At 36.3% G+C, this 22,280-nt stretch overlaps 1 protein-coding gene across 5 annotated transcripts in view; it reads left to right on the top strand.

The window, feature by feature from the left end:
• PRPF40B (pre-mRNA processing factor 40 homolog B) overlaps positions 1-22,280 on the top strand; it is a 47,725-nt gene that overhangs the window by 7,013 nt on the left and 18,432 nt on the right. For all 5 annotated transcript variants that reach the window (XM_072409619.1, XM_072409594.1, XM_072409612.1 and 2 more), the window contains exons 3-15: positions 636-779; positions 3,188-3,259; positions 3,769-3,799; positions 4,460-4,485; positions 5,064-5,117; positions 5,270-5,380; positions 12,812-12,932; positions 13,662-13,689; positions 16,965-17,150; positions 17,760-17,871; positions 18,373-18,437; positions 20,062-20,226; positions 22,121-22,229. In XM_072409619.1, coding sequence (XP_072265720.1) covers positions 636-779; positions 3,188-3,259; positions 3,769-3,799; positions 4,460-4,485; positions 5,064-5,117; positions 5,270-5,380; positions 12,812-12,932; positions 13,662-13,689; positions 16,965-17,150; positions 17,760-17,871; positions 18,373-18,437; positions 20,062-20,226; positions 22,121-22,229 — 1,224 coding nt within the window. The remainder of the gene's footprint in view (positions 1-635; positions 780-3,187; positions 3,260-3,768; positions 3,800-4,459; positions 4,486-5,063; positions 5,118-5,269; positions 5,381-12,811; positions 12,933-13,661; positions 13,690-16,964; positions 17,151-17,759; positions 17,872-18,372; positions 18,438-20,061; positions 20,227-22,120; positions 22,230-22,280) is intronic.

Below are 22,280 nucleotides of genomic sequence, written 5' to 3'. Positions count from 1 at the left end.
AATCAGTAAAAAGTAAAATCACTGAAAAACTCAAAGTGGGCTTTTAACTTAAATAATTTGTGAGTAGGCAAGCATTTTATTGCAGAACAGACATGTCTACAACAATGGATTCTTGTCATTTTTTCATTGTAAGCTGAACTGCACATGTGCAGCTCAGTATATTCGGTATATGCCGAGACAAATGCACTCACACACCACACTGGACGAGCATGTCCACGGTGGCAAAGTAGCTTACACATGCCACACTGCTGGAGGTTAGAAGTATAACCTCACCTTAAGATTACCAACTTAAGGAAATACTTTGTTGTAAAAGTTTTAACTTTTTTTACAGTTTTGTAAAAATAAAATATCACTTACTAAAATTAAATAGCCCATGTTTGTTTTGTGGTAAAAATGAGTTTAATTTATTAGTTAAAGGGAAAAAGCACCAAGTACATAGCAAACAGTCAGAATCGTTCATTAGTATAGCTTAGGAGCCTTGTTAATGCATTAGTTTATGTATAGAATGGTGGGAAAATATCCAGCAGCTGTAGTGGGAAGATCTAACAACCCAGGACGGAAAGCAAATGTTTTAATAAAGGTCCTAATAATCATCTTTTAGACCATATACAAGAAATTGCCATTTTTTTTTATAGATGCCTCCCCCTGGGCTTCCACCTCCCTTTCCACCAATTGGATTGCCACCAGTTGGACAGAGGGGTGCTGCAATGCCCCCTATTCCACATGCGATGATGCCACCAATGATTCCACCCATGGCAGGACCACCACCTCTTGCTCAGGTATGAACTTTCAGTGTCATTGTACTGTACAGAAAAAAAAGATGTACAGTAAATGACATGAACATTTAAAGTGTACATTTTTTAAGTTAGAAAATAGTTTTTCAGTCTGTGCATTGGGAAGATTTCTCTTTCCTTTGTCAGAGACAAAGGATACAATTATACCCTTATTTAGTTGTCATTATAAAAGCATTCTCTTTTGGAAGCTATCCTCCCCCCCATTTTTTTCACATGACTTTAAATTGTGGATGACTTTCTGTACAAGGACAAGTAGGGATAATATCCACAGGTAAAACAAAAAAAGTTTTTTCCTCAATCTATAGGAGAATATACTAATATATCTGGCTTACCTTTAAATGACCACTCACATCAAATAAGCTTATTCGCTGACGATGTTATAACAGACCCTATAAATTCAATACCACATCCACAGAGAACATTGGACCTTTTTAGCAAGATTTCTTACTATAAAATTATTGCTATTAAATCACACATTCTTCATATTCATATAACAACTAAGATAAAAACTACATTAACAAATGTCTTCCTTTAAAGTGTGTTATAAGTGGGCTAATAACATATCATATCTGGGTATTACACTTACCCCCTCTATTTCTGAAATGTTTAATGCAAATTATAAACCTCCTTTAGCACAAATATCACAAGATTTAAGAGCAATAGCTCATTATGAACTATCGACATGGGGATGTATTGGAGCTTTTTAAATGATTACACTGGCAAAAATATGTTTTTATATCACTTCCAATTCCTTAATCTAAATCATTTATACTTTCTCTTCATGATTAAATGAATTAATAGGTGTATTTGGGCTGACATAAAACCCTGCTGCTCACATAATCGTAATTTAATCGTAAATTTGGGTGTTTTGGTCTCCCAGATATACAAAACTACTACTTTGCAGTTAATTTTGACCAAATGCAATATTTAAGGAATCTAAATGTGGAAAAACTATGGGTACTAATGGAATCAGACCTGCTCTCCCCAGGTCATCCTAAATGGGTATTGGTATCATGGTTATTGGGAGAGAAACCATCTTTGATGCTACCGCCCATGTTAAGGGCAATATTCAATGTTGTTATTACAGAAAATGCTACTTTCCCAATCTACAACTGGAATTACAATTAATATTCCAATTTTGAAAATTTATATTCCTAAGATAAATTTGTCAACATAGGAAGGAGGTGGCATTACAGAGATTCATCCACAGGTTAATACACAAAGATTTGAACCATTTTAATTTCTTCAGATTTCCTATTCCTTACCAGCAAGGGAAACTTATACGTATCTCCTGATACAACATTGTATTACATCAGATTTAATTTCATCCAAAATTATTGCACACCAGAAACTAACCAAATACTACAATTGTCTTTGTATACTAAATGAATTTCCCCTTGTTACAAAGTTTTTACAAATAATATTATTTTTACTAAAACACCTTCTATGGTAAAATAGGAGATGGAAATGGGCAACTCCAATATCTGCCCAATTATGGGAAAAAAGAAATTTTTTAACCCAGCAGGCCACTAGTTCTGCCAATCCCTGGGAATTGTTGAATACAATATTGAATAGGTGGCATTACAAAACTTCTAAATTCCTTGCAAATTACTCTCCTAACTGCTGGAGAAAATGTGGAGAAGTAGGTTCATTGTCACATATGTTCTGGTACTGTCTATCCCTGAGATCATACTGGAAATAAATGTTTACAGTAATCTCAGAATTAACCAATTATGTCCCAATTGTTTCAACACCCCAATTAACGATACTTCATATAGATATTGATCGTATGCATCCAAAAGTCAGAACTTTACATGTTGTTGGTCCAGATGGTTGAGAAATCCAAGATGCAAACTCACTGGCTCATGAAAAAAATGTATAAAATAAGTATTTTAGATATAATAAACTTCTTTTCTTTTTTTTCTTTCCTTCTACTTCATTTTTCCAATCTAGTATTCTTTCTTTGTTCATTTTTTGTTTTTTTCTTTAAATATCCTCATTTTGATATTTGTTCATGATAAGTGAGATACTTATCAACCAATAGAACAATGTTCAATATTTCATTATAGATAATATACTTGTTGTTGTTAGAATATTGTTTATTATGAAAGATTTAATAAAAGCTATTAAAATAGTAAAAAAACGTGTTTTCTTTACATAAACTTTAAATATGGGGTGCTCTACTATTTTCCACTATTATCTACTACTTTTTCTGCTTTTTTTTTTTGTAATAAAGCATTTACTGAAATAAAAGTAGTATGCTCTGTAACATATAGTTATCTGTGATTATACTCATGTCTGATCATCTGCAAGTTTTATCAATGTTTTATGAGTTTATTTGGTTTATAGAATTAGTCTTTGATATGACTATTAACTTTTATTCTGCTCCAAAGCTTCCAAGCCTGGTGCCACCATTATTGCCGACCATGATGCTACCAGCAGTAACAACCACAGCCTCTTCAATGGTCAGTATGTTCAGTTTCATTCCATCTGTTACACAAAAGGATATATATCACAAAACACTGCTAGCATTAACAGAATATAAACCTCTTTCATGAGCTCAACATCCTATTTTTTAAACTTAAAAAGTATCAAGTGTCTGTCTGCCTATATGTGTTTCTGCCCCCCCCCCCCCCCCCCCCCCCCCATCCTTGTCCACCAGACACTATCCTTTGTGTACCTAATGTAGCATGTACGTGCTTGAGCATTTTGCACGTGTATATGTAGCCTTTGTTCCTTTTTTATTTGCTGCAATGGCTCAACTTTTGCACCCACCAGCAGTGTTATATTCTGTACTAACCCACTGTCTCTTTTGCTGGACAGCAAATGTGGAAGAACAATATAAATAAGGGAGTGTGAAATTAAAAAAATAATTGATATACATAATACTTTTATGTGTGATCATTACATACAGTCATTTTTGTTCTAAATGTTCCTGTGTACATAAGTAAAATGTGGATTTATCCTTTGACAGGTGGCAGCTCCAGGGACAGAATCTGTTGGCTGTAAGTATTCTGCTTAGAAGAAGGAATAAATGGAGAGTCAGGGATACTGTAAGGTCAGCAACCTTTTTTCATGTATGTGTAAAATTACAAACATTAAACATCCAGCATGCCATTGTACAACAGCATGCCCTGGATTTCAGATCAGCTCCAAAACCTTTAGCCTTCAGATCTCAAATCACTTCTCAGTCCTGCACCTTCACACCTCAGATGAGGCTATTTCTGCACCTTTAGATTTCAGATCAGCTCCAATTCCTGTACCATCGGATAGGGGCTCCACATAAGAAGGAACAATGTGGGCAGAGTAGCTTCTTCAATAGTTTTTTTCACAGTGCGGCTTACCTAGGTACTAGGGGGAGGGTTGTCACCCAAATGTCAGTGACGTTCACGCTTTATTATGTCAAGGAGGTGGTTGTAGGCAGCAGGTGCCCACCAGAAGATCCTCTGGTCCTCCTGCAATTGATTCCGAGCCTACACACTAGCCATGTGATACCTATCCAGGTGTCACTGGAATTGATTTTGCATGCCTGCACAGAGATGCATTACTTAGGTTGTCTATCCATGTTGTAGAATAATATTTAGCTTTTTCACAAACTTAATCTTATGTGCTTTTTGATTTCCTATCTCTATAAACCTAACTGTTTTGTGTGTGTGTGTTTTCAGCACCTGTGACACAGCCAGCTCCATCTGTGAGTAGCCTAATATCTCATCTAATCCGGTGTTTTCTAAACTTTAGTGAATAGTACACCATCATCATCAGTTTTGTCAACCCTAAGCACTATCTGTAGTCTCATTGTTTACTCAAAGGTTCCATTCACAAAAGCATAATGTATGTCACATTTTAAATGCATAGATTAAAAATGTATACTGTTTTACCTGACTTACACACACACGTGACACATATGTTTAGTTCAGTTATGGAAATAAGTCACCTCTATATTGGAGAGTTTTCTTATTTCTTCTTGTCCTGATTGCAGCATGTAGCATAGACAGGAAGTGAGGGGAAATCGTCAAGAAAACACCAATAGAACCCTCCCACTAACTTTTATTATTGTTATTGTCCCTGATTAGGGTTTTACTTTGTTTCACTGGTTGTAAAATTCCCCCCCTCCAAACACACACTTTATCACTAAAAAAATAAATAATTTTTTGTTGAAGTAAACTTTGTTTCTTGTTTTTAATTTCTGTTTAAATCCCTTGCAAAATCTTATAAGTGTAATCCAATTTGAAATATTGATCTAACTCAATTGTCTGCTACAATTTTCAGGTGCCAAAGATGACTGTGGATGACCAGTCACCCTCTCAGGACATTCCAAAAAAGGTTTCATTCTGTTTTTGCATTTATTTGATTTTTGGGAACATGTTTTTTCCTTCGTTTTTCCTGTACATGCAAAAATTGTCAGTTTGTGCTACTTGACATCTGAAAACATTAACTTTGCTGTTTTTTTATTCTTTTCTTTTTGTTAATCTTAGAAATCCCTGTGGACAGAGCACAAAGCACCAGATGGACGAACCTACTACTATAACACAGAAACCAAGCAATCCACTTGGGAGAAGCCAGATGAGCTGAAGTCTAAAACAGAGGTAACATTATCAGGTCTTTGCAGTATGGCAAGGAGAAAAGTTTAAAAGCCATAACTATGATTTTGGAAGACAATATAAGTCTAGATACTGGTATTAGTTATAGGTTCCTGTCAGCTGGTATTTTCCTTTTTATTGATTACTGTCTGTATTACTTTTTACTCATAAGATATGACAATGGCTTTGAAATGAGATGCACAACAAGCTAAAGCTGAAACAAACTATGACCATATAGTGTACATAAGCACTAAATGAATCAGGTCAGTGGAATAAACTGAATTATTCTAGGTTTTTTAATTGATTGCAGTAGACCATAACTATGATCTTCCGTCTATGATATCTGTTTCTAGAGGTAGGTTACCCGCCCAAAGATTGCAGTTAGAGATAAAGGTGTTAGTAAAATAAGTTGTAGAGAGGTTGCTTAAGGTAGGCTTCTTCCACAGAATTACAAAACTGTTGACTGGAAATGGTTAATGCTTGTGTTTTTAATTTTTTCTTTTACAAAAGAGTTTTATTGAAAACACATAATCAAGTACAAACAACAAGGAACATAAAATAGATGAGAAAATGAAAAAACTTAAAATATGAAAAAGACCAAACAACATTTTACATATTGATAAAAAGCAAAAAAAAAAAAAGAATCAAGCAATTATTACTTCGAAACAATCTTTGTAAGTCAACTAAATTCTCTGCTATAGATACTCCTTCAAATCATACACTCATGGTATGCGGATCATCCAGAAAACAAAAAGACAAACAAACAAAATAGAATTTATAAAAATGTCCTGTTACAATGTAAAACATTCACTTCCATATGTAAAAAGGAAAGAGTCCTAGAGGACGGTAAGTAATAGTTCAGCCAAGATTGCCATACAGCCAAAAATGTATCATGAGAATCATTATAATGGCCGTAATCTTTTCATTAATCATTGTCCTATGCATACGGTTTTTAATTTCCATAATGTTCAATCCAGAGGTTTTCCATGCGTGTGCAATTGTCTACTTGGTAACCATAAAAAAATGCGAAATAAGAGCAGAAGATTTTCTATCAACATATCCCAAAATGCGAAATAAGAGCAGAAGATTTTCTATCAACATTGGGAATTTATTATTATTATTATTATTATTATTATTATTAAACAGGATTTATATAGCGCCAACATATTACGCAGCGCTGTACATTAAATAGGGATTGCAAATGACAGACTAATACAGACAGTGATACAGGAGGAGAGGACCCTGCCCCGAAGAGCTTACAATCTAGTAGGAATAAGGACATGAAACAGCGCATGCCATGGGTCTTTAGACAAATTTATCCGTGGTATAGTATTATTATATGGTATATGGCATATGGTATACTTTTGTCCACAGTCTGGCCACTTTAGGACAAAGCCACCATATATGGCCCATGGTACCTTTTGCTGAGCATCCTCTTAAACAATTCGGTGACACCAAGGGGACCGCATGTGCCATTCTAGCAGGGGTAAGATACCATCGCATTAGAACTTTAAAAGAGTTTTCTAGAGCAAATACATTTCTAGAGGATATGGAAATAGCCTGCCATAAATTAAGGGCATCCTCTGAAAAAACTATTGCAACCTCCCTTTCCCATGTTGATAAATATGACAACGGTTTACAGAATTGTACTTTTTTGATGCATATAGAAAAGAAATCGCACCCTCTAAGACTAGCTTATCTTCTCAGACTCGTTCAAAGGCTGTGATAGTTAAAGAGGGTCGTCAACCAGACCATTAACTAAGTGTCGAATTTGCAAATAACGAAAAAGTTCCCGATTGGGATTATTATACTTCTCTTTTAAATAGCTGAAGCAGTGTACACCTAAACTAGATATCAAAGATCCCACCGTGATAAAATTCCTTTTATTCCACCACCTGAAACTAGACCTAGCTTTAAAACCCGGTTGGAAAAGTGTATTATCAAATAGATCCATTAATGGATGGGGAACACTAATAAATTTAGCTTTCTGCTTAAGAGAATCCCAAAGCCGTAGCATATGCTGCAAAAATGGACTCACATTCTTAGATCTAACTAATGGTGGGCTCCAAATTAAATTCCTCAGTAAACCTGGAGAAATAAGAGTTGATTCTATCAATACCCATGAAGGACAATATATAATATGGATAATAAAAAGAGCAAGCCAATTGGGAAGCTTTATATTAAGAATAAAAATGTGGTACTCCAAGACCACCATTCAATTTAGGCAATTTATGGCAAACTTGCCAATACGAGGGGGTCCAGATTTCCATATAAACCGCAACACTTTTCTCTGGATAGTTTGACATATCCCAAAAGGGAGAGATATAGGGAGAACCCGCATAAAGTACAACATTTTGGGCAAAAAAGGCATCTTTATAGCATTGATGCATCCAAACCATCATAGGTATGGCATATTCCAGGACTGCAAAGGGACCTTATTAGAGGCGCATAATTTGCTTTTAAAAAAGGTTCACCATGATCTTCTACTGACTGAACACCTAAATAAGGTAATTTCTTAACCCAGTTGTACAGAAAATGAGCCCGAACTATATCAAGTTCAGCATTTGTAAGAGAAACATTCAGCGCCAGTGATTTAGTGGGATGGAATTAAAGCCCCGAAATCTCTTCAAAACCCGCAAAAATCTTCACAGGTGAAGGTCACATGGGAAGTGGTTACATACAACAAAATGTCATTCGCAGATAGTGAAATTTTATATATTGTGAGTATATTGTGAAGTATTGATCCTGGAACTTCAGTACTCATAGGTCATATCAAGCGACAAGAGCATTAACCCTTGACTAGACCTCCTGGCTAAATAACTAAGCAAGATTGTACGGCGAATACTATCAGATGCCTGGCGTCCGTGTCCGGGAATCAAGCCGACTTGATCCTTATGGATCATAGAGGGCAGAAATCCATTCAACCTAGAGGCAAGCACTTTGGCCAAAGTTTTCAAATCAATATTAAGCAATGATATAGGTCTATGATTGACCAATCAAGATGGCCCTTATCCGGCTTAGGGATCATTACCACCTGTGCTTGTAACATATGAACACTAGGCGAACCAGAAGCTTTAAAATCGTTAAAAAGTATAGTCAGATAAGGGTCAACACGGTCCGTCATCTTTTTATAAAAAAGAGCCGTAAACCCGTCCAGGCCACCCTTCTTGCCAATCTTAAGGGACTTAATTGCATCTAGCACTTCTAAAACGGTAATATCAGCACCCAAACAACCTGCCTAATCACTATTTAGTGCCGGAATGTGTATTGTGGATAAAAATGCTTGAATTCTTGAAGATGGAATCTCGGGGGGCGCACTATACAATTTTTTCTAATTGGTAACTAAATTCGTTTGTTATATTGAGAGGGTTAGAAGTATTGATATGACTCTTAGTTCTCAAAGTAAACACAGATTTATATTTAGGTATCTGCCTCAGTTTATTAGCCAACATAGTACCAATTTTTTTTGCATTCGCGTAAAACGTTTGTTGCGCCCACCTCAGATTACGCTCAGCCGTGTCAGCCAAACACAAATTCAGTTCCGTTCTAGTTTGAAGATACCATTTCCTATTACGTTCTGTGGGATGTCTCTTAAAACTGTGAGAGAGTACCTCCAATTCCGCCTCCAGCTTAGCTATAGTTTGGATACGTTCTTGTTTACGTTTGGAGGCGTGTCTAATAGGAACTCCCCATATAACAGTCTTATAGGCATCCCAAAGAATCATAGGGAGAAGAAACACTGCCAGAATTTATTCCAAAAAAATTCAGTAGTTTGTGCTATTAAATCTGCCATATTCGTAGAATACGACAACAAGGAGTCATTAAGTCACCAATTTTCTGAGGAAGGTATAGGAAAAAATGAATTGCACACCAAAAGGACAGGATCATGATCTGTCCAGGCCACTGTTAAAAAAAGGGAGTCAGTCACTTGTGTCAATAAAGTTTGTGAAATAAAAATATGATCTATACGTGAATGTGAATTATGTGGGTGTGAAAAAAACATAAAATCTCTAGCCAAAGGGTGACACTCTCTCCAAACACCATTTATGTCTAAATTATTCAAAGAACTAAAAGCAAGTGTTTCTTGTTTAGCAATAGACCCATCTAATTCAGACTTACCCAATTTTGAATTCAAAACCATATTGGAATCGCCAGTGCCTTGCAAGTGATCATGTAAAATACTAATCAAGTGAGAAAAAAAAGGTATTTGCTTTGTATTAGGTGCATAATATGTGCATATAGTGACCATATTATCAAGAATGTAACCTACCAGTAATAAATAGCGAACCTGTAGGTCAGAAAATTGCTTATGACAAATAAAAGGTGTCTTCTTATGAATTGCTACTGAAAAACACCTCTTTTTTAACTGGGGCATTGGCTTGATAGAATTGTGCATAGGAAGCATGTAAATATTTCAGTGCAGAAGAAGCAGAGATGTGAGTCACCTGTAAGCACGATTTTATTAGATCTAAGATAATTAAATATGGTGGACCGTTTATTGGGGGAATTCATTCCCTGCACATTTAAGGTTCGAACTTTCAATGCCATCAGGAACTCTTGACTGGCAAATTGCAATTCCCTTACAAAAACCTAGGTACAGGGCACAAAAAAAAAAAAAACATACAGTCAGCATAAAAAAAGAAAAACAAAATAAAATAAGGTACACAAAAACAAACTCAAAAGAAACGAAAAATTCTGAATTCTAATCAAAATATACAAAAGAACCATGGATGGGGAAGCACCATAGTGCATCATAGTTGACCCTTGGTTCCAAAATAAAGGGGGGGAACCAATATAATTGAGGTCAACATAAAGAAGAAAAGCGGGAACAAGTGTCACCTCTGGAAAAGGTAATCTTAAAACACCGACCATCACACCGTGGGGTTTGAAATAAGTTCAAAAATTATGAAAAAAAAAGGTATACACAACAATCGCATATGACTAAGGGGTGCAAACATAACACCACAAAACAAAAAAAAAGAAAACACATATGAAATATCAAAAAAAGCACTAATACAAGTAGAATGAACTAACTTAATAGAACAAGAAATGTTTAACCGTCTGTCACTTTCCGAAAGGATTGTGATTGCAGGCGACCCAAAGCCTTAGAATAAGCCATTTCCTGTGAGCTGTGTTTCTTCATAGAAAGTTCCTGGGAACCTGCTTGTATCGATGGTGCCTGTGATGCGCGGGACATTTGAGAGGTATTCACTGTAGGATGTAGATACAAGCCCGCCAAACATTTCTGCAAATCAGCTGCAGTAACCACCGAATATGGGCAATTTTGATATATAAAAGACAATTTAAATAGAAATCACCATCGATATCTCATTATATTATCTTGAAGAGTCCGCAAATATGGTTTTAAAGCCCTCTGCTTTTTGCAAAAATTTTTAATTCTTTAATTTATTTTATTTAGGCAGAGGAAAGCTTTTTATTTGCTTTAGAGGTCTCATCCCTCATAATGTTCCTAATTTTATCAAGCCATTTCTCACCTGGTTCATGATCAGAGGGGGAGAGATCCGTAGGAAACTGCTGCTGGCTGGAATCAGAAGAAGGGGAATCATCTAAGGGATCCCTGGCAGATTCATCAGCGCTGGAAGCCTCCTGTGCCAATTTAGAATGCAAACCACGGTGTGATCTCCGCGGCTGAAGGGGCCGTTTCGCCAGTTATCCAGTCGGTCCCATGGTCCCTGAGGGTTTCACAGCGAGTCTGTTGATTAAAGAGGTGGGTATATCTCCGGTAGCTTGCCTGATCTTCACGGAAGAAGACCAGTGTGCCCGAGGTGCGTGGAGCCGGATCAACACACAGCCATCTTGGTCCGCTGCGCGCATACGCCCTGTGTGTTTTTAATTTTTTTTAATAGGTATCGGATGCAAAAAATGTTTTCACTTAAATGCAGGTTCAGGAAAGAAGCCATAAACATAACCATCCTGCAGAAAGACAGAGCTGCTGAAATATCCATTTTATATCTTTTCAGTATCTCTGTAAAGACAAAGCTAGACTTAACCTTCTATTAGTGCCTAAGTTAGTCAGCTCTCTAATGGTGATGAGGACTAAGAAATCATGAGGAATTAGATTTATATTTATATAAGTTATATTGAATATGTAATTTATAATATTTAGGAAGTAATTTAAAAGCTTAGGGCTATGTCTGTATTTCTGAAGTATTAATATTATTATTACACAGTATTTATATAACACCATCATATTATACAGCGCTATACAAAGTCCATAGTCACGTCACTAACTGTCCCTCAAAGGAGCTCACAATCTAATGTCCCTACTCCTCATATGTCTTTATTACAGTCTGCAAGCTCCATGCAGATAGTGTCCTGGCCGAGATTTGAAACTGGGACCTAGTGCTGCAAAGGCCAGAGTGCTAACCACTGAGCCACTGTGCTGCCCCTGTATTAAATGAGTATAACTAGAAGTTCAACTGGAACTGAACTCTGCAAGGGCGGCTAAAAAAAGTCAGATGGGGCAACTGACTAGCCCAAATTTTTCGCCTGTAATTTCCCTGCAGCAGATATTTTCTTATTGCTGAATTATCATGTTTTTTGTGAACTTTGTTAACATCTTGGTAGAGGCAGGGCCACTGCTTCTTCATGCCTTAGCCTTTAGCAAGAGGAACAGTGAGCAGCACAATATTGATATCACTAAATCTCATTCTAAACCTCCTCAGTTCAACAATCAGATGCAAGTGTCTAAGATCTTACTATAGATATACAGCCAAGAGGATGTGAAGCACAGGAGTTCCTAGGCACACTTACATACTAGAAGGTTTACTGCTATTTTTCAGAGGAAATTTTAAATAGATTTTTAAATAAATAAAGTACTTCTTAATCACAAAACATTTCTTAATGTTCACTATACCACAGCACATTTTCAGTTTCTGAGTTCAAGTCCACTGTATAACCCTTTCTTAAGGTTCTCTTATAAAAGGTTAGTGTAAATGTAATTTAAAGTTTTAAAAATAGATTGTTTCTTTATTCTTGTCTTAGCCTTACCACGATCTTCTTTTTCCCAAGAACAAGCTAAAATTAATACCACTGCATTCCCTGTGAGAGCAGCAGTATCTTTAGTAGTCCAACACATCCCCTGCACAGTCACAGCTGTGCTCCTGAGAAGGGAGCATGTGTGTTGTCGATTTGAGGTATACTGGGTTTTTAAGTTGAGGTTGCTCAAGCTGAAAATAATAAAATAAACAACAAGTTATTACTGATGTTCCTTTTCCTTTTTCGTAACAGGCGAGAATCATCTGACATGTGTACATCTTACTCTACATATGTATTAAATACATTTGGGTGCCTGTGGGCATATATTAATACAGAAGTGGGATTGTTTACTGTTATCTGATCTTTTGTATGTGTATATTACAAGAATAAGGCTACATTTCTCCTGTAACTTTATTTTACATTTTTTTCTTCTTTTAGCTTCTCTTTTCACAATGTAATTGGAAGGAATATAAATCTGATACAGGCAAATCCTATTATTATAACTCTCAAACCAAGGAGTCACGCTGGACCAAGCCCAAAGATTTAGAGGAATTGGAAGGTAAGAGATCTGCATTGATTAGGAATAATTAAATATTTCCACTTCTGCATCTTTTTATTGTTGTAATACAAATTATATGATGTATGTATTATGACACTATAAAAGAATATTTTGTTTCCCTAGTAGATATTCAAGACCCCTTTCTACAAAGTTAAGAATTATCTGTAAGGCTGGGTTCAACCATAACACAAGTTTTCTTAAGGCAGGTTATTCTTTTAAAGTAGCAGCCTCAGCTTAAAAAAATCAGTAGTTATTACTAAGCCTCCTGAATGTCTTAGATCTCAGATGTTTCTTGTACAGGTCTGCTCCTAGAACAGACCTACCTATGTCTTATGACTCCTCCTTGTCAGACCTGCTCTACACCTCCACTAGTGGACACAGACTTTTAAGGTGGAATGTAATGTGCCTTAGTCCTTTTTGTGTCCTGTCTCCTTTAAGCACCATTAGTAATGACCCTTCGTACATGATAGAGACTGTTCTTAAATTTAAAAAAATGTACATTTGTAGGAACCCTTCTAGAGCATGTGATTATAAATATCAGCAAAATGACAATAGCCATCACAAAGTTCAGATAGGAAGATGTGTCTTTATTAATACTAGCTAATAGGAATAGGAAGATAAAAGAATAGTGTCTGGAATATATTAAGTTACATCAATATTTACAAATAGATAATTACATCAGTCAGTCCGCATATGGCTGTATAACTAAAATGTATGTTTGCTTTGCAGTTTTGATAAAACAAGAGGAAGAAGCCAGGTGAGTGATACATTATTTTACAATACATGGCAGTGACTTGCACTTAGGCAAAATTGTATTTATGAAATCTCCTATAATAAACTCCAAAGCAGTAGTAATTTTAAAGTTCCAGTAATTTGATCACAATCAGTTAATGCATACAAGAGCAAATACATTTGTCAAATTGTCTAGTAGTTATCTAAGTGCTGGTAACATTTGAAAAGAGTGGAGATAAAGTTGTGTGTGTGCATAGCTTGAGCTATTAAGCTTTGTAAGCAACTGGCTTTCTGACATGAAATAAGGAAACTAGAATACTTAGGAAAAACCCTTGGTGTTCCTCCAGAAGTTACTAGGGGTTCTTTTTGACTCTCAGGTCAGTTTAACTGACACCAATGATCTTTTTGGCTATGTACTATGAGTTGTGGGATCCCTAAAGACTGGGAAGTTATTTCAAGGGGTTCCCCCATGTTAAAATATTTAACACTGATTTACAGAGAATGATCTGAAAGAGGAAAAATATCCAGTGAGCTGCAACTTCTTGGACAAAAATGCCTTGGTGATGACAGATGGTGATGATGGTCTGGGGAGAGTGGTCAGACTGATCTGAGCCTTTAGAAAAGCAACAGTAACCTAAATAAACCACCTCTTACAATAAAAGCATGCAGAAGAACATTTGTAAATGCACAACACTTTGAACCTTGAAGCAGCTGGACTACAAAAGCAGAAGACCACACTAGATGCCACTTGTGTCAGCTATAAACAGAAGTTTCAATTCAAATGGGTATACCAACAATGAACAAGAGAAGATTGGAAAAAGGTTGCTTCAGATGTGCAGACATTCAAATGGTAGGGTCAGACTTTGGGGTCAACATCATGGAAGCATGGATCCATCCTGCCTTTGCTCAGTCATTCAGGCTAGTGGTGTAATGGTGTAAGGGGTATTTTCTTCCCACGCACTGGGGCCCTTAGTAACAATGAAGCATCATTTAAATGCCACAGCCTACCTTAGTATGGTGAATGACTATATCCATCCCTTTATTATCAGATTATTCTCATATTTTGATGGCTGCTTCCAGCAGCATAACGCATTTTGTTACAAAAAGTTCAAATCATCTTAAACTGGTTTCTTACTGGTTTCCTAATATGATACTGGGTTCACTGCACTTTAGCAGCCTATAGTCACCTGCTCTCAATCCAATAGAGCACCTTTGTGGGGTAAATAGAGATTTACATTGTGAATGTGCAGTTAAAAATCTGCAGTAGCTATTGAATAATACTATTATGTCGGTATAGACTGAAATCCCTGAGGAATATTTCCAGCACCTTGTTGACAAAGATTTACAACAGTTCAGAAGGCAAAAGGAAGTCCAACCTGGTACTAGCAAGGTATACCTGACAAAGTTGCCAATGAGTGGTATTGCCTAACAATATTTACAGCTACTTAGTTTAAATAAGTATTCCAGATATTATGGACAGAAATTTTTTTAACATTATTAATTTAAGAAATGTGATCTGAGTTCTTTCCTTGTATGTCCGATTGTGTTTTTTCATTTTGGGTTAATAAAATTCCCATACTTTGGATATTTATAAATATAATCTAAATAGCCACATCTTATATTATTTATGCAAACTAGAAAAGACACTAGGCCTGATTTGTTAAAGTGCTCCAAAGCTAGAGAGGGTTCACTTTCATTAGTGAAGCTAGGTGATCCAGCAAACCTCGAATGAATTTGTTTAGGATATAAAAAAAACAATTGGTAGCAAATTACTTTGAAGAAATCCATTCCAGGTTTCTCTCACATAACAATACAATATGTCATCCGGTATGCCACAATAATTAGCTTGTGGTTTATACAGGATATAAATGACATTTAGGCCTTAGGGGGCACTATACACCTGTGGTACCCAACGCGTTTCGCCCTTTTAGGCTTCCTTAGGGGTAGCGGTGAATCTGCGAGGGTTTACATACACAAATAGTTCTAGTAATCTATGTTTACAAACATATATGCAAGTATTAGAAATTATATATTATATTGTCACATTGATATAACAAATAAACCAGTTTCAGTTACTTGACATGTGTTATACTGTTAAGGTATTGTACCGCTTCAAGTGGTTATGAATTAGACAATATCATACAACCTGTCTTGGATTATAGTAAAAAGTGTAACAGAAAAAATATATATATACAAGTGTTATCTAATAAATATATCAACATGCCTTCACATGTACATGTATTGTTTTGAAAAGTGGCTAACAAGACTTACATCGGTTGAGTAGTTTATAAAAAATGGAATAAGACTTACATGGTTTTGAATACGGCTTAGTCCTGAAGGGATGGTGATAGAAAACCAAGGTTCAACACCCTGAAGGGGAGTTGGGGAAAAGTGAGATGAAGGGGTCCAAGACCAAGAAGTTACTTCAGGAGGGATTTGAAAATGTGTTAGCTATAGATTGTAAATGGTAAATCTACAATGGCTTTAAATAAATATCACAGATGGAAGTCATTTACCTACCTGTAGGTTAGTTGTATAGTACCTGTACTAGTGTGTTCAAAATGGTAGTTCAATTAATGAAGGTAACCAAATACAGGTGGGAGGGACCAATAATGGCAGTTCCCAAAGATTGGGGAAGAACACTCCAGCAAAAAGGCTTCTAGGGAATGAGAGTTTCTGTGAGTAAGAACTGTTGTTAAGGAAGTATAGTAGTTTAAGGAGTTCAAGAATAAGTGAAGATTTGAAACACATACCTAAAATGTGGAAGCGTCGACTCCTCAGTGAGCTGCAAGTGTGCAGCTGCTGGTCAGCATGCAGCCAGGCTGGGAATCCCTGTGGCGCTGCTTCTGTTTAATAAAAGCAGTGTCTCAGGGACCTTCCCTTTCACCCATGTGCAAGTCGGCAGCATGGGAATGTCTGTGCAGGCTGAGTGAATGAAGTGAGAGCCAAGGAGTGGTGTTTCAGGGCCCACCCACTTAGGTCACATCATTTGGGGGAAGAGGGCGGGCCCGCAGGCGGTCACAGCCCAGCATCCCCATCTAAAAAGACGGGGACATACGGGGATGAGGCAGGCACCTCCCCTAAGGGGGCGCATCTGTCTAGGTAATGCGGTGAGCTTTAATATTTTAGGTCCATCATGGTATACTATATTTTTATATACTGCTGATTTGTCATATTTATGCTTTGGAGAACTCATTTTTATGTACATAGATTTCTACTCTTAAATGTTTCTAAAGCATCATTCCTCTATTTAAGTATTTTATGAGTGTGTAGAATTAACCATGGCCTTTTTTATGTTAGAGTTGACCATGAGAATCAATCTGCTGCGTCCAGTCCCCATTCTACAGCACCTTCTTCTGATACTGAAATGACACCTACAGAGGAGATAAGAGTCACACAGCCCAGTGTGCCAGAACTCACTAACACCACTGAGATAGAATCAATGCAGGAGGACTCTGGAGTTTATCAGACAGAAATTACTAATAGGTAATGGCATCCATTTATTAATACAGATAAACACACTGTGCATTAAGTTTAAGTTCAAAGTACTGCATAGGTTTTATTAAAAGCAGTGTTTTTTTTGCCTGTTTATGATCCAGCTACAGAGCTGTCACACCTTTGATGGTTTGCAGTAATTCCACAGATGCACCAGGGTTTGTTTTGGATCCGGTGTACCTGCCTCAGAGATCTAGAGCAAAGACATGTTTGTTCTGCCTGGAAAAAAGCCTGGAAATCTGGTGCAATAAGCCCTTACCACAGAATGTGAAATATGTTTTTTAATGTTTTGGCCATATCTGTCTGCTGTAAAGCCCTGAATATGGTCAGTTGATGTCAGAGATGCTGCTGTGTTTAGGGTCCCTATTTGTCTTTTGTGCTGCAGCAATATACTTAAGTTTAAAAACGTAAACTGTCCTTGGAATATAACTATATATTTTATTTGTGAGGCTTGAATAACCAAATAAATCTGATAACAAAGGTAAAGCTTCCTAATGACCTGTACTTTACAGTAATTTAATGAGTCAGACATTAAATGGGACTCCATGATTTCTTCAATGTACTTTTGTAAAAGTAGTAAGCACTTGATATGTATTACAGTAATTCCTCACAAATGGAGGATGGAAACAAGATAGAGCCAGAGAAAACATGTTATCACTGGAACACAAAAGAAGAAGCAAAGCAATTGTTTAAGGAACTACTGAAAGATAAGGTAAAGTGACTGACAGATGCAAGTGCAAATATTTTTGTAAAATATTTAAAAATAGGTATTAAAAAAATAGTCCATTCTCTCTTCAGACATGCACCAATGACACCACAATATGTTTTTGAAACCTGGCTATGTCTGGACATAACTTTATCTGTAAGATATATTGTATAACCCACTGTCAATCTTTGTTATCTTGAATTCAGCTTTTGTATTTTTCATAAATTGAAATTCTTCCAAAAAAATTAAGGTATGTTTACTGTATATAAATGTGACATATAACTTAATGTATAATCAAAGAGAAAAGTGTTAGATAATTTGCAAAACAAGCATGACTGCCTTAAGTATTTTATGACTAGCCATGCACTGTGAAGTGCTTAGATACATTATATAGATGAGTGAGAGAAGCAAAAGTCAAGAAGCGATAATTTTCCACTTTCCTACTATAAAGTAGTTTTTATGTTTATGTATATGAAAATACTGACTTATCTTATCAATTGCTTGCAGGGGGTTTCTTCTAATGCATCATGGGAACAAGCAATGAAAATGATTATAAATGATCCCCGCTACAGGTAGGAGTCCTTTTCTTCTGTCTAAAGTTATTATGACCTGGTGAATGCATACTTATATGGCTGACCATACATGCTGCAATCCCAATCTATAGGAGATAGTAATTATACAATAACATTGTATAACACAACATTGTATTACATGTTGGAACACCTATAAATAACAAATATAACAAACTAATATCAAATATGTATGTAATAAGCATATTTAATACTACAATTAATAATATTTAACTGGAAATAGGATGTACCCAGTTCTGTATGAGGCAGTCCAAACAATATCAAATCCAAAGGATTATGTCAGAACCATATACATCAGCTATCCAAGTGATGTGATGACCAGGGAGGGAGGATTGGCACTGTTACATCCAGAAAGGTAATTCATAGCTTGGTATATCCTATTGTCAATTTACTCTATAAGATAATTGTGAAATTAATTTTCTAAAAAGAACACTTTTTTGATCCATTACTAAACAACCATGAATTTAAAGCCAAGTTGTTTCTTTTAAACCCAATTGGAAAATGATTACTGAAAAAATACTAGTTTTGGAGAAATGGCTGTGGAAATATTATGTGTGTGAAAGCCATGAGCTTCAGGCAATAGTTTGTGTTTAGTACATGGAACAGGTTTGGGGATGCACATTGCAGGTACCTTTGGAGCCAGCTTATAAGGTGTACATTCAATTTTTTGCTTAAGCTACGTACACACTTCCAATTATTATCGTCGGAAAACGAACGACGAACGTTCCTGCACGATATATACGAACGATCGTATAGCACCGATCCTGCACATAGAGGTAACGACACGATCGTTCGTAGATATTGTACACACAATAGATACGATCGTTTGAGCGATAGAGGAACTATGTGCACGACAGGAAAGTGAACTGACGTTCGTTCATCACGCATGCTCAGACCATGGACGATCAACGAACGACCGTACACACGAACGATGTTCAACGATCGTCGTCCAATCCGATCCGCCGGTCCAGTCGTTCGTTTCCAACGGCTTTCCTCGTTCGTCGGCGTCGTTGGTTACTTTTTTACGAACAATTTTTTGGAAATTGGAAGTTTGTACGCACCTTTAGTCACATATCCTATACTCTCAATAAGTGGTGCCTGAAGGTAATTCATATACATTAGGTTGTCACTCTGTCAGTCTTCCATGTAATGTCAGCAAACACCCTAAATAAAATACATATATGTAGAGATCATATTGATTCTTTTTGTATTGATTGAATAAAATCTTTATAAGTTATTTTAATTTGTAATATTTAATTGAAAGTACTATATGTAGTTTACAAAAGTTTGATTAAAATTTGCAAACCTCCTAAAGATGTTGCAGTTTCCATTTTTACTAGTGTATATTTTTGATTTCCCATAATTAAGTGAGCATATATATTGCTTTTTTTAGAGTATAACGCTATACTTCTTTATCTATACTGCCTGCCTGCATTCTGAAGCCATTCACAAAAAATATAATATTTTGCTGTCGGTGTCTATTCATAGATCATTGTTCCTTAGATATCAGCTTTATACAATGAGTTGAGTAGGGGGATCCATCTTTCTTTCTAGCTGTTTTACTGGTTTTCTAACACAATGCGTTGAACATTTTTTTTCCCCACAGTGCACTACCTAAGCTAAGTGAGAAGAAGCAGGCATTCAATGCTTATAAATCACAGCGTGAAAAGGAGGAAAAGGAGGAGACAAGACTTAGAGCTAAAGAAGCAAAGGAGAGGTTGCAACGTTTTCTAGAACAACATGACAAGATGACTTCAACCACTCGCTACAGGTATGTATGCCGGGTTCAGTGTTTGTATTACATATGTATTTATTTACTGTTATGATTAACTTGTGTAACAGAAAATATCAGTTTATTTTATCACTTTTTACGATCTCTGACTTTTCAGGCAACTGGTAGCCTAAATCAGCTTACATGACTATATAACTAGCCTCATACAAATATACACAACACACAAATCCCTGTGACTGGTAATCATTGTAAGGTTCCATTGTTGGTGTAATCTTTAATAGCTGAAGAGCTAGTCTGTATATTCTATTGTGAATACAAACATATGCCACAGCAGACAATTAATAGGGATTGTTTATTATTCCAACTTCAGTTAAAAGAAATCCAAACCTTTTTTTAAAAAAAAAATTGCAATCTGATAGGTCCTTTGTTGCAGAAGTAAAAGGCCATGTCCCTTTTGCAGTAAAATAATACTGCCCGCCTGATCAAAATTGTTTTTTAATAAACTCACTGGTTCCGCCATCTTTTTTTTCTTCTTTTTCTCTTCTTTCAATCGTCAGGCATCTTGATTGGCCGGGCCAAGATAATGTAATAGAAGTTCATTCACCAAACTCCTTGTACATGCTCCTATCATCTCTCGTCTGGACTACTGTAACATCCTCCTTTCTGGTATTCCACTAACCCGACTCTCTCCTCTACAATCTATTATGAATGCTGCAGCCAGACTCATCCATCCTTCCCACCGCTCTTCTTCTGCTGCATCTCTTTGTAGTTCTCTTCACTGGCTTTCATTTCACCTTAGAATCAAATTCAAGCTCCTGTGCTTTGCCTTAAAATCCCTCCACAGTTCTTGTCCCACTTACATTTCTGACCTGGTAAAAAAAATACTCCCCCAGCCGCTCTCCACTCCTCCGATGACCTACTACTGACTTCCTCACTTACAACCTCATCACATGCACGGCTCCAATACTTTTCTAGAGCTGCCCCAATTCTCTGGAGCGGTCTTCCCCATCTTGTTCGGCTTGCTCCTACTTTTTTCTTTTTTTAAAGAGCACTCAAAACCCATTTTTTTCAAACTTGCCTACCCGTCTTTTCTTTCTTTTGAAACCGTCACTATTTCCCACCACTACATATCTCCACTCTTATTTTGTGGTAATTCCCCCACATACTAGATTGTGAGCTCTTCGGCGCAGGATCCTCTCCTCCAGTGTCACTGTCTGTATTTGTTGGTCATTTGCAACCCCTATTAATTTACAGCGCTGCATATTATGTTGGCGCTATATAAATCCTGTTTTTTAATAATAATAATAATAATAATAATAATAATTCAGTCTTGGAAGCTGCAGGGGAAGCCAGGTGGCATTGGGTAACCCAGCTTCCTTTTTGACAGACAAAGACAGTGATCAGATAGGTAAGTATGTTTTATTGCAGAAGGAACATAGCCTGTCCCGTTCTGCAATTTAGCCCTTCCTAATTGCAAATTTTAAAATAGAACTTTAGTTCCCCTTTAATTCAAAGCTGATTGCATGTTCTGTGTTGCTTTTAGTTGGGTATACATAAGTCATTGGGTGCACAGTCTCTTATATCTAATGTATAGCTGGATATTTATTTAGATTTTAGCAGAAATGTGATTAAACATCAATGGGAACCAGTGTTGCTTTTATGATGTTTATTACTTTTTATTTTTTTACTTTACAGCGGTGGCCTCTTCAGCAGGCGGTACTTTCTAACAGCCAAACCCCAATTGGATTTATAGTCTATTGAGTCCAATGTATTTAAAATTTTCACCAGGGTATGACAGTCACATGGGATGTTCTGTATTTTATTCATTTTGATAACATGGTGAATAGAAAAACCTTTCTTTATGCTTTAAGTTATGAATGACTTGTTTTAATTTACAGTGAACCATTTGTGGCTCAGTTCTCTCTTTTTGCAGGAAAGCTGAACAGATGTTTGCTGATCAAGAAGTGTGGTCTGTTGTTCCGGAGCGGGATCGCAAAGAAATTTATGATGATGTGTTATTCTTTCTAGCAAAAAAAGAAAAGGTTTTATTTTGATAATTGTTTTTATGAATTTATTTTTTGTAAAGTTCCCTA

The sequence above is a fragment of the Pyxicephalus adspersus genome, chromosome 1, assembly GCF_032062135.1.
Source record: "Pyxicephalus adspersus chromosome 1, UCB_Pads_2.0, whole genome shotgun sequence".
In the NCBI taxonomy this organism is placed as follows: domain Eukaryota; kingdom Metazoa; phylum Chordata; class Amphibia; order Anura; family Pyxicephalidae; genus Pyxicephalus; species Pyxicephalus adspersus.
Note: the sequence above shows the minus strand (reverse complement) of the source record. Positions and strands in the feature narration are given on the sequence as shown.